Source organism: Saccopteryx bilineata, chromosome 1 (assembly GCF_036850765.1).
Source record: "Saccopteryx bilineata isolate mSacBil1 chromosome 1, mSacBil1_pri_phased_curated, whole genome shotgun sequence".
NCBI lineage: Eukaryota > Metazoa > Chordata > Mammalia > Chiroptera > Emballonuridae > Saccopteryx > Saccopteryx bilineata.
In genome coordinates, this window is record NC_089490.1 from 13079013 (window position 1) to 13105556 (window position 26544).

Below are 26544 nucleotides of genomic sequence, written 5' to 3' on the forward strand. Positions count from 1 at the left end.
ATTAACCATGCTAAAGAAACTCAGTGAGCCTGCCCAGGCAGTGGCGCAGTGGATAGAGCGTCAAACTGGGACACAGAGGACCCAGGTTTGAAACCCCAAGGTTGCTGGCTTGAGAGTGTGGGATCATAGACATGAGCCCATGGTCACTGGCTTGAGCAAGGGGTCACTCACTCTGCTGTAGCCCCCCGATCAAGGTACATATGAGGAGCAATCAATGAACAACTAAGGAGCCGCAACGAAGAATTGATGCTTTTCATCTCTCTCCCTTCCTATCTGTCCCTCTCTCTGTCTCTGTCTCTTTGTTTCTGTCACACACACACACACACACAAAACCTCGATGTAGGGATTAGTGTCTTTTATGTCTCATTAATATGAAGCAGTTTCCTGGGGTCTGCTCACCCCTTGGGAACACTGACGATTGAGTTTTCAGACTGTCGAGAACGGTCAGCCTTGTCCGGAGTAGAGACGCAGCACAGCCGAGGGGTTGTGCCACAAGGCCCTTCCCTTCACCCTGAAAGCTCGGTGCCGCAGAAGGATGGCGTCAGTTCTCCCACCTGCCGTTGTCTCTGTTGCCTTTCCAGGGGTCCCCAAACTGCGGCCCCCTGAGGCCGTTTATCCGGCCCCCGCCGCACTTCCTAAAGGGGCACCACTTTCATTGGTGGTCAGTGAGAGGAGCACATTGACCATCTCATTAGCCAAAAGCAGGCCCATAGTTCCCATTGAAATACTGGTCAGTTTGTTGATTTAAATTTACTTGTTCTTTATTTTAAATATTGTATTTGTTCCCATTTTGTTTTTTTACTTTAAAATAAGATATGTGCAGTGTGCATAGGGATTTGTTCATAGTTTTTTTTATAGTCTGGCCCTCCAACGGTCTGAGGGACAGTGAACTGGCTCCCTGTGTAAAAAGTTTGAGGACCCCTGCCTTTGCCTGTTGGACAGTTCATTAGAAACGATGACATTCAAACCAAGGTGGAACTTATAATCTACTATTCTCTAAAAAGGTTTGATTCTGAAAGAGATCTTTTCCCCCCAGTTTTTTATTCTGAAAAGTTTGAACGTAGAGAAAACTTGAAAGAGGCGTGAATAACGAGTACTTCTCTTCTACCGCCGAGAGTGGGGGCTCTGCGGCTGGCATTTTGCCGTACTGGCTTCCTCTGGGATCCATAGCTCCGTCCACCTAAAAATCATGTTCCTTTTTATGCGTTTCCGAGTAACTTGCAGATCTTAGTACAGTTTATCATTAAACATTTTATATTTTTTATAGTTATTGGAGGGGGTAAATTTATACAGAGTTAAATGCATAAGTCTTAAATACACACAAATGCATGTATTTATCATTCCTTGAGTTTGATAAATACATGCATTTGTGTGACCCAGTTTCCTGTCGACATACGGAATATCATCGTGACCCCAGGAAGTTCCCCCGGGTCCCTTCCCAGTCTGTTTTTTACCCCCCCTTCCAGAACTCCTGACCTTTTCACCCCTGTAGCTTCGTTGGGCCTCTCATCGAACTTGATGGAAACAGAAGCAGTGAAGTATGTGCTGTTCTGTGTCAGGCTCGTCTGAAAGGTTTTAGCTAACCCTTCAGATGAAGTTCGGGGACTCTGAACCCATTTATCCGACTTCCTCCTGTTTTCACGAGCTCAGAGATGATTAGGGTGGCAAGCTGCAGGACACGCCGGGACAGCTGATGGACACCGGTAGCGTATTTGCATCACGTACATGTAGTTCTTGTTGTATGTCTTGAGTATGTGTAATTTGGTGCTCAGATTTCCACGCCTGATGGCTCTGACATTACAAGGCAGGTGGTAGTCCCCCTGCAGAATCCAAGCAGCCAACAGATGTCAGATCCTGTCCCCGGCCGCCATGCTGAGGAAATGGATTGTGAGTGGGGACTCGGGGCGTTTTCTTGGGGCCGGCTCACTCCATCGCCGGACTAGCAGGGCAGTGCAGGGGGACGGGGTGCAGCCCACATTGTGCAAGGATGGGGCCCGGGCAAGGTTACTCGGACGCTGTCATGGTGGTGAGGGAAACCAGGGGACCAAGAGGCTGGTCGCACAGTGGTTGAGGTGACCACAGCCTTTCCTCCTCGCCACCCGCCCTTCCTGCCCCCCAATAAGCCGACTCCCGGAGAGAAGGTCGTTTGTGCAAATTGGACTACAACCGAAGTACATAATCCTCATTAATCTTTTAGATTCTTGTCCCACTTTTTAAAGCCAGAACTTGGCGCACAACCCAGAGTTACTATGTGGCAAGCAATAATAAAGTTAATTGAAATCTAGGTCTCCTAACTTTTTTTCTTCTTTCAGCAGTTTCTTGGGGCGTTAACGGTGGCTGTCTATTCTAGGGAGCAGGTCGCGGGGCAGGTGTTGTCTACAAGGAGGGAGGACTGAGTCCCTTTCTGTCAAACTGTGGGGCAGGGCGTGAGCCCCTCCGGGTTGGGGGAAGGGCCCGCCCGTGGACGTGGGGTAAAGGCGCTCTGGGGAGCAAGGCCCCGTGGGAGGGTGGGGCGTGGAGGAGAAGGGCGTTCGGAACTGAGACCTGTCAGGGCTGTGGCTTTCCCTGCCCCACCCGTCCGGCAGGCACAAGCATGCGGCAGTCTTACCTAAAGACAGCTGTGCTGTCTCTCGTTCTAACAGGGAAAGGGTGGAGAAGAAGGTGACAATGTAAAGGGGACCGGAATGGGGGCAGGACGATGAATATGGTCCCACTCCGAGTGCTCGCTGTGAGGAGACCAGGCTCTGCAGAAGAGGCTCCTCGCCCTTGATCTAGGGGGCCGCAGGCCTGCTCCAGGGGACAGAGGGGCGAGGCAGGATCTCCTCCCCCCTGCACAGCCCTCCCCCAGCCTCTTGCCTCCCTCCCCTCAAAGCAGTTGACAAGGTTAGGAAATCAGGACAAATCATTTATTTCACTCCATCCATCTTTGTCTTGCCCGTGGCCTCGTGCAGTCAGCCTGGGGGGGGGGGGGTGGTGGAGAGGGGGACAAACAAGGCGGAGCTGGCCAGTGACCCTCTTTCAGATGTGGAGTCGGAGCCCCCTCCAGGCTGAGGGCCTGTCTCAGGCGGAGGCCGGAGGTGGTGACGGCTTTGATGTGGCTTCCGGCCTGGAGTGCGCGGTCAGCAGTCTTCAGGGCTCCCTGTGCCGCCGGAGGGGGCAGCGCTGATGTCAGCAGTCACCTGACGGTGGCCTGGGCACAGGCGCCAGGCAGGCTCAGCTCCTCCACCGTGGGTCCCGGGGAGCGGGAGTGCCATCCGAGCATGGCCAGCTGGCCTGCGGAGACGGTCTGCCACCCGGCCCCCTGCAGCAGAAAGCTCGGGCTGCCCTGGGAGCAGGCCGGCCTCTGGCGGCACTTAGCAGCAGGGAGAGCTGTGCCACTGTGCCGCTGTGCCGAGTGTGGAATTGGCCCACAGAGTAGAGCTTCAGTTTCCACACCTGCAAAATGGGTACCACGTTGGCTTGCCAGTGAGTTGCAGCCCCACAGGACTGTTGAAAGGGCCAGCGGTGGGCTCTGAGGTCACTAGGGAGTCTAGGACAAGCCACAGAGTCTAGCAGAAGCCACGGAGCCTAGGCTGAGAGAAAGATGAGGAGGGAATCCAGGCTGGAGCCGAGTGGGGCTGCCTCTCCCCTCTTGCCGTGTTAGTGAGGTGACACCTGCCCTGGGCCAGCGCTGCACAAGGGGCCCTGTGGGACCTAAGGGAGACACAGTGTGAAACAGGGTCTTCACCATCATAGTTCGGCAGTGTCCCTGTGACACGCCATGGGACAGCTAATCGGGAGTAGCAGCAAAGCAGGGAGTGCCTCTGGGCCAGCACGGTGGTAAAGTGTCAGGGTGGAGACAGAGACAAACGCGGAGGCCCAGGCCCGGGAGACGTGTGTGCTCTCCGCCTGGTGGGTGAGTCCGAAGGCACAGATGCTCCCCAGGCAGCAGCAGAAGGGGGCTTAGGGGAGAGTGTCCGAGGCCGGAGCCAGTTCAGTTGCTGGTGAATCACAGAAACGGCTCACGCTCCCATCTGCACAAAAGAAGACAGAAGGAAGGCAGACCCTTTCCCTCCTCCCCTCCACTGGCCTCGGCTCCCAGGCAAGCTGACCGGGCCGATCCCTGCTCTGGTATTTGGCTACAGCTGCAAGCCACTGCTTCTGACTGTCCCACCTCCTGGAAGGAAGGGTTCACGCAGGCCCTGGCCCAGGCTGCACCAAGGCCTGTGGCTCTCCTGTGGCCTGGCCGTGCCCGACACACTTCCTGACACACACAGTACCCATCAGAGCCTGGGGAAGAATATCTTCCCTGTCCCCCACCCCCCCAGGGTCTGAGCGGCTCCTAGCAGCCGGGCTAGGGGTCAGGGATGGAGGTAGACGTGGAGTTCCCTCTGCAGACGGCACTGCCTCCTGTCGCCGGCCCGTGGGCGGCCGGGACTCTGATGGCAGCCCGGCTAGGGGTCAGGGATGGAGGCAGACATGGAGTCCCCTCTGCAGACGGCACTGCCTCCTGTCGCCGGCCCGTGGGCGGCCGGGACTCTGATGGCAGCCGGGCTAGGGGTCAGGGACGGAGGCAGACATGGAGTCCCCTCTGCAGACGGCACTGCCTCCTGTCGCCGGCCCGTGGGCGGCCGGGACTCTGATGGCAGCCCGGCTAGGGGTCAGGGATGGAGGCAGACATGGAGTCCCCTCTGCAGACGGCACTGCCTCCTGTCGCCGGCCCGTGGGCGGCCGGGACTCTGATGGCAGCCGGGCTAGGGGTCAGGGATGGAGGCAGACATGGAGTCCCCTCTGCAGACGGCACTGCCTCCTGTCGCCAGCCCGTGGGCGGCCGGGACTCTGATGGCAGCCGGGCTAGGGGTCAGGGATGGAGGCAGACGTGGAGTCCCCTCTGCAGACGGCACTGCCTCCTGTCGCCGGCCCGTGGGCGGCCGGGACTCTGATGGCAGCCGGGCTAGGGGTCAGGGATGGAGGCAGGCGTGGAGTCCCCTCTGCAGACGGCACTGCCTCCTGTCGCCGGCCCGTGGGCGGCCGGGACTCTGAGTTCCGAACTAGCAGGTAGGTGTCTGGTGGCCTGAGCAGCCGTACCTCTCGGTCTGGTTTTGGTTTTGTGTTCAGACATCTAGTGAATACATTTTATACAGCCCTGGTGGCAGGGGTGGGGGTGGGGTGTCAGAATAGAATGGTCCTGAATACTTTCTGAAAATGGAACATTGCCAGGTACTTTTTGAAGGCTTGAGTCCGTAATGGTGCTAACCTTCAGGTCTTTCCTTACCAAACACACAAATGTAAGTTCTGTAATCGAGTTCATGCAAAGTGGCCATTTCCCGTCTTTCTCCAAAAATGACATGGATTCTAGACAATAGAAAGAGAGACACAGGGCAGAGCCCCTCCATCACTGCCCCCTGCCCCCCGCCCCCCGCCATCCCGAGAGGCAGCCTGTTTCTAGGAGAGCCGCTGAACCGATAGTTTTTAAACCTGAGCAGGTAGACTGCACACAATTTGCTGTCAGAGCAGAATGGTATCTGTCTGTCTGCTGCGACTGCCCCTTTTAGACTGGAATGACTGCATCCACTCTGCTGGTTCCGGGCCATGGCGGGGGTGGGGCAGGGAGAGACTGTGGTCCAGCTCCTCGCTGTCTCCCCAGCCCAGGCCTGGGCTGGCAGTGCCACAGCACCAGACACTCTGTGTTGGCGGCGCCGGGACAGGGACCTGCCAGACTCTCTGCCCAAGTAGGACCCTTCACTGCCACTGCCCTCCCGGCCCCGAGCACCCACCAAGGTGGGGAGTAGTCCTGGATTGCAGGCTGTCTCCCATCCAAGTACTAACCAGGCCCTACCCTGCTTAGCTTCCGAGATCGGGCACGTTCAGGGTGGTGTGGCCGTAGACTGCAGGCTGTCAATAAACTGCTGGGTCCTCTCAGGGCCTCTGTAAACCAGGACCTTCTCAGCTTGTCTCAGCGACTGCGGTTGACAGAAAACAAGACGTACTTTCTCTCTGGGGTGGAAGAGTTCTGAGAGTGCCCTTGCCCGCTCACCCAGAGGGCCGTGGAAACCTGGGCGTCTCCTGGCCCTTTGTAGCTGGCGTGAGCGTGCGTCCTGGGGTGGGCAGGAACGGGGCAAAACAGCAGGGGCTCGCCTCTGTTGACTGCGACCTCAAAAGGCCCTGTGGCAAAACCTCATGACCCCGGCAGCCAGGAGATGCCGATTGGCGAGGCTGGCTGGGGCGATGGACATTGGGTTGGACATTAGGTGATGGTTTCATTTCCTAAGATAACACAGGGTCACCTCCATTCCAGCGTTTTTTGCCCTTGACACTGCATGGCCTTGAAAACAGCTTTCTCATTGGTGGCGCTAAGTAAATGTAAACCTCTCCCCCCCCCCCCCTTTACTATGAACCATGCCTGGGGCAGGTACAATGGCGAATAAGCATGCTTGCTCCCAGCCCCCGTGGTGGTGCCATGGCGATTCACCCATGTGCGCCCACTGGGCCTGGAGGAGGCATCCCAGCGCTGATGGGGCCGCCCCGGGACAAGGACCCGTCCCCATGTAGGAAGACATTTCCTCACCCCAGGCGCCCCACGTTTCTCCTCTAAATGTGGAAAAGGACAAAGATGGTCCATCAGCAGATACCTGTTGTGTGCCTGCTGTGTGCCCAGTGTCGCGGCTCCGTAACCTGGCTGGTAGCCAGGCTTCTGGACCGGACCGGCACTGACCTGTCCTTCCATGCAGCTAGTGGGTGGAGGCAGCTTGTCTTGGGACAGAAGGGCTGTGTCCAGCTATGTCCAGGCCTTTCCTGTGGAAGAGGAGGTGCTCTCGGGGAACGGCGGGAGGGACCACTGGGCAGAAGTTAGAAAAGGGGCTTAAGTCTATAAAAGGACGAATTATAAATCTGTGTTTTCTGCAGATGGGGCGAACTCACTAGGCCAGTTAGCAACTGCACCCTCTCAGGAAGGCCTTTAGCAATGTCGGAGCTGGGGCAGGAGGTGGGATTATGTGACCTGTGAGGTTCCTGTGGCTAACTCAATGTCCTGTTTCTGGGAGGACTCTCAGAAAGTGACTGGGAATTATTCTGCAGACGGGCTTGCATGTGTGAACAAAGATGTGTGAGAACCGTGTTGACCGGAATGCTGTTTAGATGAGAAGAGATTGGAAACTCCGCACGGGCACACCAGGGCCCCAGGTGGATAATTACCACGCAGCCGCGCAGTGGACGCTGCGCCGCATCCATTTCAGAAAAAAAGTCCCTTTCCAAAAGCAAATCCCGCGGAAAGAATTCCAGGGTGTGTTATTTCGTGGGAAATGGAATGCCTCTGTCAGTGTGGGAGGTGGGACACATTTGTGTGTTTGATTACATGCGCAGAGAACAGATGTGGAAGGACACTGGAGAAACTGGTTATACTGGTTTCTTCCAGAGAGGAGACAGGGGCAGGGGCAGAAAGGGGACTTTTTCTCTGAATAACCCTTTTGTACCTTTTCAATTTTGAATTGTGGATGTTTTACCTGTCAAAAAAGTGAATGGAAGTAAAAATATATATTTTTTTACTTTAAAAAGGAGTTTTACTAAGGGGCCGTGGAAAGCATACGAGCCTTTTGTCGAACACGCGCTGTGAGCCCGGTCTGCGGCTGGTGCTCGAGGTGCATGATACCTGTGGTCCACACAGCCCTCCGTGGGAGGCAGGCGCTCTCCCCACTCTCACAGAGGGCACCCGAGGCTTTGGGCGCGGAGAGTGCTGCCTGTCGCTCTGGGTCCCTCCCTGTTGCACCGTGCTGCCCAGCGGGCTGCGTTGCAATGGCCAGGGCCACTGCGGAGAGGCACACCCCACCCCTCAGCTGTCCCGAGTCCCTTTGCCTCTGCTGAGCCCGGGGATGGTGGTCCACTGCGGAGAGGCACACCCCACCCCTCAGCCGTCCCGAGTCCCTTTGCCCCTGCTGAGCCCGGGGATGGTGGTCCACTGCGGAGAGGCACACCCCACCCCTCAGCCGTCCCGAGTCCCTTTGCCTCTGCTGAGCCCGGGGATGGTGGTCCACTGCGGAGAGGCACACCCCACCCCTCAGCCGTCCCGAGTCCCTTTGCCTCTGCTGAGCCCGGGGATGGTGGTCCACTGCGGAGAGGCACACCCCACCCCTCAGCTGTCCCAAGCCCCCACCCCTCAGCCGTCCCGAGTCCCTTTGCCTCTGCTGAGCCCGGGGATGGTGGTCCTGTGTGCGTTTACGGGCTGTCCAGTGACCTGAGTGGAGAACGCCCCCTCTGCCCCTTGCAGGCTGCACGGGAGCGGCGGCGCTGGCCCTGTACTCTTGTGCCGGGTGTGAATGTGCCGTCCTTGTCTGCCAGCTGCAGGCTGGCTGCAGACTTGTTGTTTTTCTGATTGTCAGGCCCAGGCTCCTCACTTGCACTTAGAGGAAAGCTTCCAAGCCCTGGAACAAAAGGTCCTCTTTCCATTTCTCTGGAAAAAGAGCAAGTGAATGAGCTCATTATCACCGCAACCCAGAAAGGAGGAGGAGGAGGAGGAGGAGGGGAGGAAGAGAAGGTGGCCCCCATCTCATAGCATGGCCCTGCCCTTGGTGAGGTCTCTGAGGTGGGGCCTTGGGTCTGGCTCAGGGTGGCCAAAGCCAGGTGGCTGGCACAGGTGGTTTGTCCAGGGGCAGTGCTGGCAACCCTGGTGTGTCGAGACCAGCTGTCCGCTGTAGTCTGGGGAAGGACAAGTGTCTGTGTCCTTCCCATTACCCCTGAATGCGGAGCTCTGTCTGGGATTGCTGGCCTCCAGGGAGCAGAAGACCCTCTGTTTGGGATGATGTGCTTGTCTCAGCTCTGGAAATGGCCCCACACCTCAGAACGGGTGGTCACGCAATATCAGTGATGTGTTGAATGTTCGTGCCTTGCCAGGCACTGTTGTTCTAGGCAGTTGGGGTATTACCTGTGACAGAGCTGGCCAAGTTTTGCCTCTTCGTGGAATAAAAATGCTAGCTAGCCTGAGCAGTGAAAGGTGCCGGGTCTGGCCTGCTCTTGCACCCTGCCCAGCCTGGGCCAGCCTGGGCCAGCCTGGGAGAGCTGGGGTGCGGGGATACTGGAATGCCCCGGGAGAGAGGCTCTTCGGCATGTCCAGCAGCCAAGCCCAGACTGTCACCCACCGAGTCCCTTCAGAGGATGTCTTTAGACCCTGCTGCGTTGTGGCCAGAGGGGGCTTCCTCCGGCCAAGTGGCAGGGTGCTCCGATGGCTTGCAGGTTGGTGCTGGCCCCAGAGGCCCGCGGTGCCAGGATGCTGAGCCAGCCTGCCTAGCCTGAGCCTCACAGCCTCTCCTTGTTCCTCTTCCATTTCAGATTGAGAAAATCATGAGCTCTATCGGGGAAGGCATCGACTTTTCTCAGGAGCAGCAGCAGATCTCAGGTATGGTACCGAGCAGCCGTCTCCCCGCAGAACATGACCTGGGGCTCCTTCTGGGCTCTGGTTTTCCCTCTGACACAGAAGACAGGCACTTAGGGGTGAGAGGTCAGCCTCAGACCACGTCGTGCTCGTACGACCCGGCCCTCATTGATGTGGACAGCCCATCTAGCTGTCCTATAGAGCCACAGCCACAGTCTGCCTATTAAGAAACTTCTTTTTTTTTTAATGAACGGCTGTCACACAAAATTCTTTTCATAAAGGTAAGCTTTCTCTGTGTGGCTTAGATTGGAGCGCTTCTCGGTATTGGTCTCCCAGCTTCCCAGGCGGCTCTGGCGCTGACTCCACAGGAACGTGGCTCTCGTTTGATCCACGGCAGAGTGTTGGGTTGGACCAGTGGCCTCGGACCGCTAGCCTGCATCTCCCGGGGGGGTCGGTTTTGCTGTTCCCTCCTGTGTCTTTCTCCATATTTCCATCTACTTAGTCATCCACCATGTTTACTTCAGATTACTGCTACTTTGGGTATTATTTTCATCTCAGAAGCCAAGGACTGAGGGCTGCCTCTGTTTCCTCCGTTTGAAACGGGTCTAGGGAGGCCACCTCTGAACTGTTGTCCTGGATGTCAGAATCGTGGTTGTGTCACTAGCTTAGGTCAGGGGACAGTACTGAAGGTGCCTCAGACTTCCTTGCTTCCTCGGGAGGCTCCATCCAGGATTGACCTGCTAGTGCCAAGTAACTTTTGGTTCCTCCATGGCCCTCTGGCCCCGGCAGGAGGTCTCGTGGGTGGGGGCAAGTATGCCCATCACAGAGAAAGGACCTGCTGAGGCCATGGGGCTGGTGGAGAGAATACAGGCTCTGAAGCCTCAGTCCTGAATTCAAATCCTGGTCCCAGATACATGTGTGTCTTGGGCAAGTCGCTTAACTTCTCTGAGCCCCCGGTGCCCTCTTTACAGCATTGGGGTAATAGCACCTACCTCACAGGTAGTTTACGGCATGCGGAATATGTACAAATACTGGGGCTAGAGAGATGCTCAACACATAGTGGCTTTGCTTGTCTTTGGCCCTGAAGTCACTGCTAACTCGTGTTAGGAACCTGGAGAAGAGGGGCATCTGCTCCCCTGGTGGTCTCCCAGCACCATTTTCCAGACCGGGTTCCCCGGGCCGGGTTCCCGCCAGCAGCCTTGCGCCCCCCACCCCTGGGTTCTGGCAGGGAGGGCCCAGCTGGATCTGGTCTGTCTGTGCCGGGCTCAGATTGCGGGGCCGGCTGCAGAGCCGCTCGCCTAGCTGAGGGTTTGTGACCTGTTCCCAGGCGGCTGCTTGCTCTCGGCAGGTGGTCTCGCAGTCTGCTGTGGTTTGCAGGCTGGGCCAGGACTCAGGTGTGCGTGGGAAGTAGATGGGAAGACTTTCACTTTCAAAGCTGTGCTTCGGGCATAGCCCGCAGTGGGATCGATAACGGTCGGTCCAGTGGAGGCCAAGTTTTGCTCCCTGTGCCCTGTGTCAGAGGAGCCTTGGTCACTATGTGAGCTTGGAGCTTGAGGTCAGAAGCAGGCCGTTACCCCTTGGCTTTGCTAAATGAGGGGCTATGGAGGCGCCTCTGGAAAACCTCTCCTAGAAGAGCCCTCTCCTTGGCGTTGCTGACACGGAACTCTTCGTCCTCCTGGATCCGCCCCCCAGGTCTTGCCCCCCAGGGACCCGTGTGAGTGCTGAGAGTTGTCTGGTCACGCCTTCCCAGCACTGTCTTGTCTTAGTGCTCACTGAGCTGGATCATCCTCCGGACCCTGGGTTAGGAAGTCAAGGGCAGGCACACGGCGTGCCCAAACAGAAGGTGCGCCCAGGCATGCTGCCGAGGCCCCCTGCTGTGCCCGCCCCACTGCAGAGGCTGGGCTCAGCCTGCCTGCCCAGCAACTCTGCTTTCTGTCTGATAGGTCAGGAGGGGGCTTCCCCTGGGACCTCGGGGAGCCCCAGCCTTCAGCCCAGACCAAAGCAGAACTCTCATTTATTCCGAGTGGCCAGTGTCAGGGTTCCGATTGTCCTTCAGCTTTGGATCTAGAAGAGACCTGGGCTCTGGGTTTGCCAGCCTGGGTTGGGGAGCAGATCCCCCCACATCTAGCCCTTCACTCGGCATGGCTTGTGGCATGGCTAGCTCTGCAGAGGCTCATGTCCTGAAGGGAGAGACCCTGTGTGGCACTGAAATCCGAGTCCTCTTTTGGACCATGAGCCCCTGGGCTGCCAGCACTGGGGTTAGTTACCTGAAACTCCTCCGTGAGATGTGGTTTACAGCTCATCCCACTCGGTCCAGGGGGGTCAGCCTTCCCGCTGGCCCAGATCGCTCTGGCCTTGCTCACTGAACGCTTGTTCTGTCAGACAGAGGGGACTGCTTGGCTTTCCTCTGCCAGAGCCAGCCATGTTAGCTATGGAGCAGCCGCTCAGTGCCTGTTCCTCCTGGGCCCGATCCGCCGCACAAAGGGCACCTCCTGTGCCAGGCTGTCTACAGCCTGCGAGATGCCGTGTCCCCCCGCATGTTGAAAGGCAACGTGTGCCCCTGGGTTGTCGGTACTTGTGACCTTTTTGTTTCTGCAGCTGGACCTGGGGTTTGGGTGGCTCCCCTGTCCACAGTGCCTCCCCAAGCCCTCTCCTTCCAGCTGTGCGCGGCCTGCTCTGGGCCTGGCGCTTCTCCCCTGCGCTCCGCCAGGCCCGGGGAGAAGTCACTTCCAGGCTGTTCAGTGCCCTCACCTGTGGAATCTTAGGTGTCACGTCCTGACTCTGTCACTGTTTTTGTGATACCCATGTGTCTTCTTGGCAGAGGCACAGTCTCCCTAGGTGGCGAGTGGGGGTTACTCAGCCTGTGGACTGTGTCCTTAGGGCAGTGTCATTCCTCTGTCCCCTCTCTGGCTGTCCTACAAACTGTCAGCCAAAACTCTGGGCATGTTCCTCTTGGTTCTCCCTGAGAAGCTGTCATCAGCCCCCCAAGCTAGAGGTTAAGTCTCGCTGTCTTTCCCTTCACGCTGGCGTGTGAATCGGCCGGCATCGGATATTGGGAAATCTGTCATTTTGCTCTGATGCTAGTGCTGCTGTGTCGTCCCTTGGCAGCCACAGCTGAAGCCTCTGCTTTGATGTCCGATCCCTGATGTATTTTCCTGAGCGTGGAGGGGAGGAGGCTGGAGAGGGAGGAGGGGCAGGGCCAGACATGATGAGAGCACGCGAGGACTGTGGAGCTGGCAGCAGGCAGCGTGGAGCCCAGGAGCCTTTAGACAAAGCACTCCGCTGCGGTTCTGTGAGCGCACACACCCTCCGGCGGCAGGCAGGACCGCAGCCGCCCGGCTGGGGGCTTCCAGGCAGCAATGAATCAGCAGCCGGGAACACCTGACTTCAGGGGCGGACAAGAGCCTGCTGCTTAGGGCCGCGGAGCGGACGGCCCGCTCAAGGGCAGGGGAGCTTAAGTAGCCCAGACTCGGCATCTTGGAGTGCTGCTACAGCGTGCACCGGGAGGCTGCCCGGGACCCCGGCCGCCATCTGTGCAGCGGAGGACAGACAAGACTGGGAGCCGAGACCCTGGTCACCAGGCTCTGAGATTACCAGGCCTTGACCTGCCCTGAGCGGAAGTCCCGGAACAGGATGACTCTCACCGGGTCAAGAGTTCTCCGGAGGTGATGTTCTCGTAGTTGGTTTCTCCTGTTCCTCTTCCTTCCTCACAATTCTTCCTCCCTTCTCTTTTTCCTTCTCTTTTCTGTACTTGTCTGTGAGCACCAGAGAAGTGGGGCGGGGAAGGGGGTCAAGGCGTTCAGTGCAGAGCACCCAGGCTGTGCCAGGAAGGGCTGAACTTTCTTCCTCCCTCATCCCTGCCCTATCCGCGGAGATAGCAGATAGATGTCCTCCCTTCCCCGCTCATCCGCCAGGGGAATGTCAGGATCTGGAGACCCTGGGAAGACACTTGCTGTCTTCATTTCTCAGCCAAAGACAACAGTGCAGAACACAGAACGTGAATAGACTTAAGCCACCACGGCTCAGCTGACAGAAGACGGCTTCCTTTTTCTCTTATCTGGCTGGGTTTTGTCGTCTTTAGCCAAGAACTGGATCTGCCTGCCTGCTTTACACCTGGGCAGGCAGGTGAGTCACAGGAACAGCCACTCTTGGAGGAAAATGAGTGCCCAGCCCTTGCAAGCCGGCCTGGCCCTGGAAAGCAGCCCTTCAGACAGCACCCTGGCCTGGGAGACGCCCCGCTTGCTGGCTCCCAGGGTCTAGCTGTGGACCCAGCTCCTGGCCCATCGGCCACACAGCCCAGCAGAGTGCGATGTCACCATCCCAGCAGAGCCGCCCCGAGCCTGTCCCTGAGCCCTGGCCCATGCGCCCTGCTCAGCTCCTTGCTGCCTGAGCCTCTGAGCACAAAGGGCCATGGTTTGCTTGTTCCGGGACTGCTGGGGGAAAACAAGTAAAAGTCTCTTTTCTCCCCTGCCGTGCTCGCTGCTGCTTGGGTTGCATGTGCTGGGCGCCCCGTGAACAGCTGCCGCTTCCCTCCCGGAGCCCTCGCGGTGTGCCTGTGTCCCTGCGCTGCATGAAGATGTGTGCGCTCGCCTGACCGTGTGTGCTGCAAGGTTGCAGGACGGTCCCACGCCCTCAGTCCCACGGGGCTCCCAGCCCCGCCAGTGCCCGTGGGACCGGACTTTGTGAACGACCTCAGTGTGAACACTAACGAGGAGCTGGCCCGGAAACCCTTTGGGGGTTGGCTTCCCCGGACCAGTGGGCAGAGGTCGTGCATGTGCCCCACGGCTGGAGCTGCTCAGCCAAGGGCCGTGAGTGGGCCAGCGCCCTAGGCTGTGGGTGTGCGCAGCACTGGGCGGGCTGCCCCCGGCCGCACGCGGAAGAGGAGCTGCGGGTCCTCCGCTCTCCCGCTCTCTGGTCTCTTGTCCGTAGTTTGGCTGCTTGATGGTAATGACCATGATGTGGCAGTGCCATCTGTCTTCCTCTGAGTGCCGCTGCTACCGCCTTAACGGTTTTTCCCTTTTCAAGCGTCTGCCGATTCCTCTCTCGTCAGGTTCGCGGACGCTGGAGCAGAGCGTCGGGGAGTGGCTGGAGGCGGTGGGGCTGCAGCAGTATGAGAGCAAGCTGCTCCTGAACGGCTTTGACGATGTCCGCTTCCTGGTAAGTGCGCGCCTGGGGGCGGGGCGCCGGCAACTTTTGCTTCCGCTTCCGGGTAAGTGCGTGCGCCTCCTCAGGGCAGGGGCCGCGGGGTGTGGCTGCTGCGTGTGTCCGAGTGTGTCAGCCAGAACGACACGCTCCAGTGTCACCCGGCCGGAGTCCTGTGCCTCCGGGAACGCTTCTGCAGGCCCCGTCCCCTGCCCAGTCTCCCTCTCAGGCCTCAGGCCGTCCTGTTCCCCATCCGACAGCAGAAGTGTCAGTGGACAGGACAGCCAGGCCCCTGTGGTGACCCTCGGTCCCACATTAGCTGGACACCGGAAGTTTCCATCAAATACGCCGCTGCAGCCAGTCAGCTGTCGCCCTCTGGCAAAGGGCCTGGTCGCGGCCGGCTCGGGACTGCGCAGCCCGTGTCCCCCATACGGGTACCCCGGGCCTCGTGGGGCAGGGGCCGGTCTGCGTGGCGGTTGAGGGCTGGCTGCTTCCCCGAGGGGCAATTTTGTCATCTTCTTACACACTGGGGATCCGAGGGCAGAGAACACCGAGGTCTTTCCTCGGGCTTCCTGCGGAGGGGGAGAACCGCCCGGTTCAGGGACAGGGGCAGGGACCGCCGCTGCGCTGGCTCCGTTCAGGGAAGGGCCCAGACCTCTCCGCGGGCAGGGCACGCCGTGCAGCGTAAGGGGCGGGGGAGAAGGGTTCGCTGCCCCCCTAGGGCACGCTGGCCTGCTCCCCCCCACCCCCTCCCCCAGGGGCGGCGCTGGCCTGCTCCCCCCCACCCCCTCCCCCAGGGCTGCGCTGGCCTGCTCCCCCCCACCCCCTCCCCCAGGGCTGCGCTGGCCTGCTCCCCCCCACCCCCTCCCCCAGGGGCTGCGCTGGCCTGCTCCCCCCCACCCCCTCCCCCAGGGGCTGCGCTGGCCTGCTCCCCCCCACCCCCTCCCCCAGGGGCTGCGCTGGCCTGCTCCCCCCCACCCCCTCCCCCAGGGGCGGCGCTGGCCTGCTCCCCCCCACCCCCTCCCCCAGGGGCGGCGCTGGCCTGCTCCCCCCCACCCCCTCCCCCAGGGGCGGCGCTGGCCTGCTCCTCCCCCACCCCCTCCCCCAGGGCTGCGCTGGCCTGCTCCCCCCACCCCCTCCCCCAGGGGCGGCGCTGGCCTGCTCCCCCCCACCCCCTCCCCCAGGGCTGCGCTGGCCACGCCAAGGGTGCAAGCTGGCCTGGCACCCGTTGTCCGCCTCAGGTGGGTGCGTACTTGGATCCCCAGCGGTGTGGGCAGCGCGGGGACGTGCACCCATGGGCGCGATGAAGCCGCCCATCTTTCTGATATGTGTGTGTGTGGGGGGGGACTTCACCGTTTATGTGTCTTAAGTCACTGGCCTGCGTGTGTCACCTCAGGAGCCTGGTTTGGGGTGAATCTAGGGAGCCTTCCCTGCTTGTTCCCCAGGAGCCTGTCGTCTGCCCTCACAATTCCCGGAACGCAGTCCTGATGGACATTGTGCTGCCCGTCTCTGAAGCAGATCCCAGGCCACCTCCGTCCCCTGCTCTCTGCTAACCAGTGTGGGTCTCTGGGTTTCCCGGCCAGTGCGGGTCCCCGGGTTGCCCGCAGACAGGGTTGCACTTGCTGCCCCGCAGATGCCCAGGGAGCTGGCCTGGCTCACTGTCCCCAGGCCACCTTCCAAAGCCAACTTAGGGCTAGACTGTCATTTTTTAGCTTTAAAATATATTAGGTTTTAACATAGCAGTTTTTTAAGTTAAACTGAGTATATAAATGGTTTTTATAGCCTAACCACTGACTTACCATGTTCTTTGGGAACGGCATCAAACTCAGAATGGGGCAGGGGTTCAGCCAGTGAGTGGGGTGGGTGGCCCCTGGCACTGGGTGTTGAGAAGTCTCCCCTCTCTGAGCACACCCTTTTCTCAGTCGGACAAGGGGGGAGCTGTGGACTTCACGTGTCCCCTTCCTGTGCTTTGGTATTTGAGGCTGTTCTGGACTTCTTGCTCCTTCTGCTAATTTTGGAAAGGGTCAAGTTCCCAACCCTTGTTCTATTCAAGACACCATTAGAACTGCCTCCCTGCCCTTCCCTGTGCTCCTGACCAGAAAGTCACGGCCTGCACCAGGGCAGTGCGGCCCTGGGTCAGACGTTCATCCAGGACGTGAGGCCTCTGTCAGAATGTGTCTGTTTCCATTGGGAGGAGCACTCACTGAGGGAGGAGGCCAGCAGCTTCATGTTCCAGGACCCTTCCGGGCCCCTCCTGTGGCCCTGGGTATAAGCGGTCCCTTGTCACTGCTCTTGGCTCTGTGGGCAGCTGGCAGGCAGAGTCTGTGCAAGGACTGCTGACCACCCCTCACCAGAGTCTGTCACTTCAGACACCTAGAGTGGCCTGAGCAGCCATGCAAAGCATCCTGGGTAATTGCATGTAAATTGCCAGATGGGCTGTAAGGCTAATTAAGTTGAGCAACCAGAAAAAAAGAGGAAGAAAACACACAGGAGGGGGCCGTTCTTGTTTAGAAACATTCCCCCGTGGCATGTGGTGTAACTTCTGTCGAGCTAGCTGTAGTGTATCCCCATGGGGCTTGGTTTTCCGTGGCTGCAGTTGTCTCCCTGGGTTCTGAAATGCCCTGGAGACCGTTCAACAGGATGCACAGGTGGGTCCCAGGAAGCCAGGCTCTAGATGCAGTGGAGCATCCGGACGCTGAGGGTGTCTCACAGATGAGATGCTGCTGTGAGCCTTTCCATGACAGGGTTCCGCAGGAGTGTTGTGGGCGGAGCACAGGGTGTTTGTGGGGTCACGCAGCCCCTGTTCAGGGTGGAAGGCACTTGACCATCATGTGGTCCAGTCATCCCCTTGCCTGGGTCCCTTCCAGGTTGTTGTTGCTGTGACGTTTTCCCAGTGACGGGGATTCCCCTCCTGACAGCACAACAGCCCATTCATGATTTTCATCACTCTGGCTGATTCAGAGCATTCCTTATATTGAGCAAAATGTGTCTCCTTATGGCTTCTATCTCTTAGCCCCAGGTGCACCTTTTGAGGCCACACTGGATATATTTAAGCCCTTTAAAAAACTGAAGATCTCTGCCATGGTCTCCTGGGCTCTGTCTTGTCTGAGCTCAACACTCTCTTTCTCTTGGCTGTTCCTCCCGTGATGTGATGACTGAGCCAGACCAGCGAGCACTGCCTGCAGGCAGAAAGGGCCCTTTGATCGCCAGGGGTCAGGGGCAGGGCGGTGAGGGCTGCCAGGTGCCCCCCAGCCTTACCTGGGGGCTCGTTCCAGACGGGCCAGTTCACCACACTGGCTCACGCATCATCACCAGTGTCATTTTCCACCACAAATCCTGCCCATAAGAAATGGGCTTTGTTAGAAGGGAGGATGGTGACGAGTGGCAGCAAGATTGCAGCTCCAAGCTTCCTGGCGCAGGCCTCCATATCGGGGGACCCAGCCAGACCTCCCTTCATGGAAGTGGTGATGGAGTATAAGATGGTGTCCCTAACGCGGGAGGGAGTATTACATGAACATTAAAAATATGTGTTTGAAGAATGAGTGATATGGGAAAACATTCACCTAAGAGTGTCAAGGGAGAATCGAGACAAAAATATCCGTATGCGACACAAGCTTAATTTTCAAAAGAGAAAACATCTGTGCACAGAGGTGCCAGGGAGGCAGGCAGAACGTGTTCGGTGGTTGTCCGAGGGACAGGGTAGAGGTGGCTTCGTCATCCTTCCTGGACTATAGTAGGTTTCCTGCATTTTCTACAATAAATGGATCTGAAATCAGAAACGTAAATAACGTAGGCATCTTAAAGAAGTTGATGGTCCAGCTAGGAACACAAGGCACATAAAGCAATAAAAACAGCAGCCGGCCAGGTGTTAAGTGCTGTGGGGAGGCCTCGGTGCCACAGCAGCGCGGAGGGGAGGAGAACTTATTTCTCTGGGTGTTGACCGCCTGCCGGCCCTCACTGGCCCAGGGCTCTGGCGGACGGTTGGCAGACTCACAGGCACTGAGGCCCAGAGTGCAGGGGGCGCTGCCAGGACACCAGCCCAGACCTGCCCACCTCTGAACCTCTGGCTCCACTCGCTGTCCTGGAGGTTTGCAGAGACTGTGGGACTTGGGGAGACTGCAGGGAAAGAAGGGAAGGCCGGAGGCGAGAGACCAGTCTGGGGTAGTGAGGGGCAGGGGCGGTGGGCTGGGCCTGCAGCCACACTGGAGGTGGGGGCGCCCCTCTGGTTGCACAGAGCGCCTCTGCACCACTGAGAGCGGGCTCGTGGTGGGTGCTCAGCAGTGAGGATGGCAAGTGGACCATGGAAATGAGTCTGGCTTCAGGCTCAGGATGAGCTGGAGACAGACTCAAGAGGCCAGCCTGTGCCTCTCACAGCTAGCGTGGGGGGGGCGGCCTCTTGCTCCTCCCGTCCCTTTATTCCTCCACAGGCTTCTGCCACGTGCAGACAGGCTCCCACTGTGTTCTTGTCTGTTTCGGAGACGGGGCAGCCTGTTTCCACGTGTTGCAGAGAGAGGACAGGTGCGGAGGGGCGGGCCCTGAGAGGGGAAAGGCGTGAGCAGGTGTGGGGCTCGGTCCTCTTTTCTGGCCTCCACGAAGTTTTTTTACCGAGGCTCCGGCCCCAAGCTCCTCCCCGCTCCTGTCCGGGACTAACTCCTCACTCCTGGGCTCCAAAGCCACTACGCGTGTACAGAGTGGGGCTGCGACCTTGGCTTCCAGCCCTGGCACCCCACACCGCCTCCTCGCCCCTCCCACACCCCACCTTGGCCCTCTTCCCTCCCAGGCGCCAAGGGGTGGTGCTGCCCTCGCCGCAGCCCCGGCCGCCCCTGCCAAGACTCCTCCCCCCTCCTCCCCCGCAGTGCCCCAGACTCTGACCGCGCTGCAGATAGGCTGTGCGTGGTGTGCAGCAGGGCCGGGCCGGAGAGGGCCCTCGCTGGAGGGTCGGTGGAGCTCAGGCCCCAAAAGGGACACTCTCAGACGGTGTGGGTCCTGCCTCCTGAGCCAACTCCAGTCTGTGGTCACTTAACTTAACTCTTTGGAGTCCCGGGGCTGATGCACACCAGCTGCTTCCCCATCTCTGTGGGCCCTTTGACCTTGAGACATAGTTGTGTGCACTTGGGGCCCCTCATGCCTCCTCTCCCTCTCCCTCTCTGCCTGACCACGTGGAGTTCCTCAGGTGACAGCAGCTGGTGTCAGTTGGAGCCTGGCTGTAGCAGTTGGTGCTGCTCTGGCCTTCTCCAGCCCCTTCTCCTGTCTGCTCACTGTGCTGTAAGATGGAATAGGATCTGTTATGTGGCTTCTGGTGGCTGACATCTCTGTGAGCAGCCACGAAGGGGCCCAGTCTGGCGTCTCAGACTATCGCAAGTTCATTTAGTGACCTCAGGGGGCAGGGCCGTGGGGCCCACGTGTCTGTCAAGGCAGACCTCCTGACATGCAGTGTCAGTGATGACTTGGGGTCCAGGGCATCCATGAAGCTCGCATGTTGACTCCTGGGGTCCACAGATACCTCCACGTTCGGGACTCGGGGTTTCTCCCCAGACAATTGCTGAGCTGTGACAGGAAGCTGGGTAACCGGGACCTGGAGGGGTGCCCTTGCCTCCTGCCATGGTCCCCACACCTCCCGTCCCAGGACGGTGCTGTGTCTGGGCCTCACGCTTGCTTCGTTGCCCAGAGTTGGAGCCTGGCATTTGGGCCAGTGGGTGGGGTGGGCGGGGTCAGCGCGTCACTCACAGGCACCAATCAGGGTCCAGGCCAGCCAGTCCATCCTTCCGTGTGTGCTGGGGGCCAGTCTACAAAGGCTGGAGGTGGGGCTGTAAGGATTCAGACCGCAGTGAGCTCTGGGCATTGGCTTAGGGCTCTGCTGACGCCCTTCTGGGCCTGCAGCTGCCGCCACCGCTGGCCACGGCACCGGCATTCCTGCCCTTCACTCTCGTGACGCTCCAGGCCCACGGGCAGCACGCCGAGGCCGCTGTTGGGTAAACTGAACGAGGACCGCACGAAAGAGAGCTCACGGTTCCACTTACAGAGAACGGCCTGGGAGTCGGGAGACGTGGGTGTTCTTCCAGGCTCCCCTGCAGGGTTTGGGGCAGGTTGCTCGGTCTCAGGGGCTCTCACTGGACTGCCTACTTCATCGAGGCATAAGGTCTAAAGGGGACGTGTTATGACCTGTGACACAGTGGGGCCCAGGGCTGACATGGCTGCGTAGGAATTTAGGTGGCGGGGCGTTTTCCCTGCACTGAGGATGGGCAGGGGCCTTTCCCTGCGGCAAGCAGAGATGGCCTTGGTCCTCAGACCCAGGAGTCAAGCTGCTTTGGGTGGTCTTAGGATCACGCCCTTTGACCCCAGACTGACTTGGACCTAGCTCATCTACACTGCTGATTTGGGGTGAATATGGCACCTGGACCTGAAATAAGGCCTCAGAAATGTTGTGGGGGGACAGGCAGGAAATGGATGGACGGATACCATGCCCGGTGCAGAGAGAATGGGGACACCAGGGACCTGCTTGGGAAGACAAGGGTCACAAGAGGTGTTGCTTTTGTAAAACTGAGGAGAGTGTCCCTAACACCTGGGAAGGCCTTCTCGTGAAGTTGGCTGGTGGGGGGCCTCCAGCGTCAGGAACCAGGAACCGTGACCGTGGCTGTTCTTCCTCGTCCTCGGAGCTAGTTGCTCTCTGTCACCGTCGAGTTCTCTCTCCACGCGAGGACAGGGCTGGGCTGGGCTGGAGGGTCATCGGCAGAGTCGGGGGTGTGATTAAGGCTGAGCCCCTCCTGTTGCCGAGAGGGGTGAGCTTTGTAGAGGGCCAGCCATGAGCAGGGGGAAGGTGTCAGGTAGGAAAGTTCCGGGACAGCCCAGGGCAGACCCAGGCCGGCTGGCAGGGCAGCAGTGAGCGGGTGAACACAAGGCGAGTCACTGAGCACCCGGTCCCGCCAGCAGGTCAGTCAGTGCTCAGCCCCGTGGAATTCATTACACAACTCTGTGAGGAGGCCAGGTTTATTCCTGTTCACAAGGTCCTGACTTTGTACCAGCATTGAGCAGCAGCTGGGATTTGAACCCAGCTCTGATTTAGACCCTTTCTTACTCCTTCATGTTGCAGCTGTGTTGCTCCGCAGCTGCCTCACGGAAGCCTTCAGCCCCTAAGAGTGGATGCTTCCGGGAGCACGGCTTTGGTTTTCCATCATTGAGATTTTGGGGCCGTAGCAGTACCAGCAGAGCCCTGCCATTCCCCCTCCCTGGACTGGGGACTGCGGTCTGCGCTGGGGACAGGTGTGCTCTCCCCTCTCTGCCTGTTCCCCACCCTGCACCCAGGGTCCCTTGAGCACAGCGCCAGTCTTGGGAGGAGGTGCTGGCTTAGACCAGGGTCCTGCTCTGTGCTCAGCGGCCTGCACCCGATGACCGTGCCCAGGACAGCTGTGTCCCTGTGGCTGGTCGGACGTCCTGGATGTGGCAGAGAAGCTGCCTGCAAGGGAGCAAGCCGCAGTGTCCAGTGGCGAGCCCAGTGACCGTGCCCAGGACAGCTGTGTCCCTGTGGCTGGTCGGACGTCCTGGATGTGGCAGAGAAGCTGCCTGCAAGGGAGCAAGCCGCAGAGTCCAGTGGCGAGCCCAGTGACCGGACGCCCATGTCCTGGCGCGTGTGCGTTCACTGCCACTGCTCAGAGAGGGCAGCTAAATGCAGGCTTGTGCGTGCGCAACTTGTTAGTATGCAACTGAAGCTGGCTAAAAAACAATATATATACTACAATCCCAATTTTGCTAAAATTTAAAAACAATTAAAGCTTTGAAAAAGACACAGAAATGGAAGAAGTGATGTCAATCTTTTTAAAAAAAATATTCATTAACTAGGCAGTGGCACAGTGGATAGAGTGTTGGACTGGGATGCAGAGGACCCAGGTTCGAGACCCCGAGGTCACCAGCTTGAGTGTGGGCTCATCTGGTTTGAGCAAAGCTCACCAGCTTGAGTCCAAGGTCACTGGCTCAAGCAAAGGGTTACTCAGTCTGCTGAAGGCCCTCGGTCAACGCACATATGAGAAAGCAATCAATGAACAACTAAGGTGTCGCAACGAAATACTGATGATTGATACTTCTCATCTCTCTCCGTTCCTGTCTGTCTGTCTGTCCCTGTCTATCCCTCTCTCTATGTCTCTGTAAAAAAAAAAAAAAAAAAAAAATTCATTCACTTAGAGATATGCACCGTAACCCTGTTTTTTCTCCCTGAGGTCATAGATTTAGGGATGTCAAGTCTTATGTTTTTCTTTGTGCTTTCTTTATTTTCAAATATTTCTACCCAGAAAAAATTGTTTTAATGTGGGGAAGAGGTAGAGGCAGGGCCCAGTAAAACTCCACAGCACTCTTGGAAGTCAGAGGCTGCGTAAATGCCGCATTGAACCAGCCCGGTGCTGGGAAGCTCTGAGTTCCGAGTTGGAGGAAGGCAGCTGTGTGTCCTGTCCTGGCCAGTGGAAACGCCCAGGCGTCCCCAGGCCGGAGCTGTTTATTTGTTAATGGGCTTCAGCTGCTGCTCTCCTGGGACCCTGCTAGCCTCACAAATCAACACAGCAATGGATGTGCCCGCTCGCTCAGGGTGGCTCCTCCCCCATCCACCCACCCTCCCTAACCTTGATTTAAGAAACCTCTTAAGCTTTTGCCTGACCTGTGGCAGCAGAGTGGATAGAGCATCAACCTGGAATGCTGAGGTCACCAGTTTGAAACCCAGGGCCTGCCCGGTCAAGGCGCCTATGACAGGCAGTCAATGGAGAGTTAGCCGTTGTTTTCCCAACTTGCCCTTCCTGCCGCTGTCCCTGAGCACACAGACACCTTCCCGTGGAGCTGCCCAGCGGGTCAGGTTTAGAAAGAAAGACCTCCCCTCACCGAGATTTTTCCAACAATTCTTCCACATTTCTTCCTGTAATTTTACAGTTTCACATTTTACAATCGAATGTTACATCCATCTGAAAATCATTTTGATGTAAAATCTAAGGGTCAAGATCCAGTTTCTTTTTTTCCCAGGCAGCAAATTGTCCATTTCTTGAGTGAACTGTCTTTTCCCCACCAATCTGCTCGGTCCTAAATTCCTGTGTTTCTGGGGCTCTTCCTATATAAAGCATTCCTACAAATCAAATACAGAAAATACTGCAACTCTACAGATAAACACGTGAAGGAGACACGTGGCGATTCCTGGCAGGGGCCTCGGGCTTGCGCACCGTGAGACCCCGCAATTCCACAGATAAACACGCGAAGGAGACACGTGGCGATTCCTGGCAGGGGCCTCGGGCTTGCGCACCGTGAGACCCCGCAATTCCACAGATAAACACGCGAAGGAGACACGTGGCGATTTCCGGCAGGGGCCTCGGGCTTGCGCACCGTGAGACCCCGCAACTCCACAGATAAACACGCGAAGGAGAGACGTGGCGATTCCCGGCAGGGGCCCCGGGCTTGCACATGTGAGACCCCGCAACTCCACAGATAAACACGTGAAGGAGACACGTGGCGATTCCCGGCAGGGGCCTCGGGCTTGCGCACCGTGAGACCCCGCAACTCCACAGATAAACACGCGAAGGAGACACGTGGCGATTCCCGGCAGGGGCCTCGGGCTTGCGCACCGTGAGACCCCGCAACTCCACAGATAAACACGTGAAGGAGAGACGTGGCGATTCCCGGCAGGGGCCCCGGGCTTACGCACCGTGAGACCCCGCAACTCCACAGATAAACACGCGAAGGAGAGACGTGGCGATTCCCGGCAGGGGCCCCGGGCTTGCGCACATGAGACCCCGCAACTCCACAGATAAACACGCGAAGGAGAGACGTGGCGATTCCCGGCAGGGGCCCCGGGCTTGTGCACCGTGAGACCCCGCAACTCCACAGATAAACACGCGAAGGAGAGACGTGGCGATTCCCGGCAGGGGCCCCGGGCTTGCGCACATGAGACCCCGCAACTCCACAGATAAACACGCGAAGGAGAGACGTGGCGATTCCCGGCAGGGGCCCCGGGCTTGTGCACCGTGAGACCCCGCAACTCCACAGATAAACATGCGAAGGAGACATGTGGCGATTCCCGGCAGGGGCCCCGGGCTTGCGCACGTGAGACCCCGCAACTCCACAGATAAACATGCGAAGGAGACATGTGGCGATTCCCGGCAGAGGCCCCGGGCTTGCGCACGTGAGACCCCGCAACTCCACAGATAAACATGCGAAGGAGACCTGTAGCGATTCCCGGCAGGGGCCCCGGGCTTGTGCACCGTGAGACCCCGCAACTCCACAGATAAACATGCGAAGGAGACCTGTAGCGATTCCCGGCAGGGGCCCCGGGCTTGTGCACCGTGAGACCCCGCAGGTTGTTGGCGCTCTCCAGTCCTCCTCTTCGTGCGCTGAATAGTGGTGTGACCCACGGTGGCCATGGCATGGGGCACTGATGGACCGGACGTGAAGGGATACTGGGCTCCCTGGTGCTGCTATTACTGCAGGGCAGGGCGTGCTGAGGTGAGCCCCTTCTCCAGCGCTGTGGAAGGCGTGGTGAATGAGCTTGCATCCCACAGACAGGCATGTGCCATCTGTCATACACTTTGACCTAGCAGTCTCTCTCTTCCTGTTGGTCACCCTAGAAATGACGCACGGACGGGAGCTCCACGCAACACTGTTTGTGAAGCAGAAATTGGAAATGTCCTTCATCAGGGAAGTGGTTAAATAATTTACACTCTGCCCATAACCTGGGTGGCGATGCAGCTTTAGTGAAAGAGGTGGGTCCACGCATACCTGTATGGAACACTGCATATCAAGGAGGAAGAATTGTAAGGTTTGGGTTTAGGGCGGCTTTTAAAACCCTTTAAAACTAAAATTCCCCTCGCCCAATTTCTTAGGCTCAGTGCAGCACATTTTCCTCCCGCCACTGTGAGGTTATAGTTAATTGGCTTGCTATTCTCTCTCTTAATGGCTTCTTGGCCTCCACTTTGAAATGTAGCAAAAAGGGCCCTGGCCGGTTGGCTCAGTGGTAGAGCGTTGGCATGGTGTGCGGGAGTCCCAGGTTCGATTCCCGGCTAGGGCACACAGGAGAAGCGCCCATCTGCTTCTGCACCCCTCCCCCTCTCCTTCCTCTCTGTCTGTCTCTTCCCCTCCCGCAGCCAAGGCTCCATTGGAGCAAAGATGGCCTGGGCACTGAGGATGGCTCTGTGGCCTCTGCCTCAGGCGCTAGAATGGCTCTGACTGCGGCAGAGCAACGCCCCCTGGTGGGCGTGCTGGGTGGATCCCGGTCGGGCGCATGCGGGAGTCTCTCTTGACTGCCTCCCCGTTTCCAAATTCAGAAAAATACAAAAAAAGGAAGAAAAAATAAATAAATGTAGCAAAAAGTTTATCTTTGCAGAAGTCAGGGAAAGCTTCCATTGGGAAGGGACCTGACAATTAGGGGAGTTAAAATCCCAGTAAAAGCCAGGCTACAGGCCCAGAAACACTGCCTTCTGATAGCAGCCTTCTGAGGGAGCAGCCCCCAGCCCCACTCCAAGGGCAGTGCAAACCCGTGGGAGGAGGGGACTGGCTGGCTTGAAGCACCCGCCTGCCCGGCAGCCCGGGACCTTGTGAACTAGCACAGGCCTCCTGTAGACCTTGAGCCAGGACATAAACAGTCTGGAGAGACTGGCGCCTCTCCCATCCACACACACACAAATACTGCTCCGTATAGAGGAGTGACATCAGCCACTTTTTCCAAGACCCCTGACTCAACTGGAAGTACCTTCTCCATCCCTCCCCGGGCCGACACGGCATTTAGGTCCATGTCAGCATGTGTGCACCCAAGTGTGTTAAGTAACCCTTTTGGAACAACACACCAGCCCTGTGTTTTCAGTTTGCTCTCCCCTCTGCCCGCCCGTAGACCCGGGAAGGGGTTTAGCCTGCCGGCTACCTTATATGGGACAAGGCAGTCCAGACCTGGGGTTCTCTCCAGGTCAGACCTGGTGGGGGTTGATACTGACCTGCCAGTTGCCAAGAGAAGCTGAAAGGGGGTGTTCCCCTTCCCCAGCTGCGGCCACCTGCAGCTTTAACCTAATGAGAAGAAGGCGACAAGAATTATGTCTGTGTGAAAA

At 58.2% G+C, this 26544-nt stretch overlaps 1 protein-coding gene across 7 annotated transcripts in view; it reads left to right on the forward strand.

Annotated features, from left to right (window-relative positions):
- Nucleotides 1-26544, forward strand: part of ANKS1A (ankyrin repeat and sterile alpha motif domain containing 1A) — a 188024-nt gene that overhangs the window by 148232 nt on the left and 13248 nt on the right. For all 7 annotated transcript variants that reach the window (XM_066280963.1, XM_066281035.1, XM_066281191.1 and 4 more), the window contains 2 exons: nucleotides 9301-9367; nucleotides 14394-14500. In XM_066280963.1, coding sequence (XP_066137060.1) covers nucleotides 9301-9367; nucleotides 14394-14500 — 174 coding nt within the window. The remainder of the gene's footprint in view (nucleotides 1-9300; nucleotides 9368-14393; nucleotides 14501-26544) is intronic.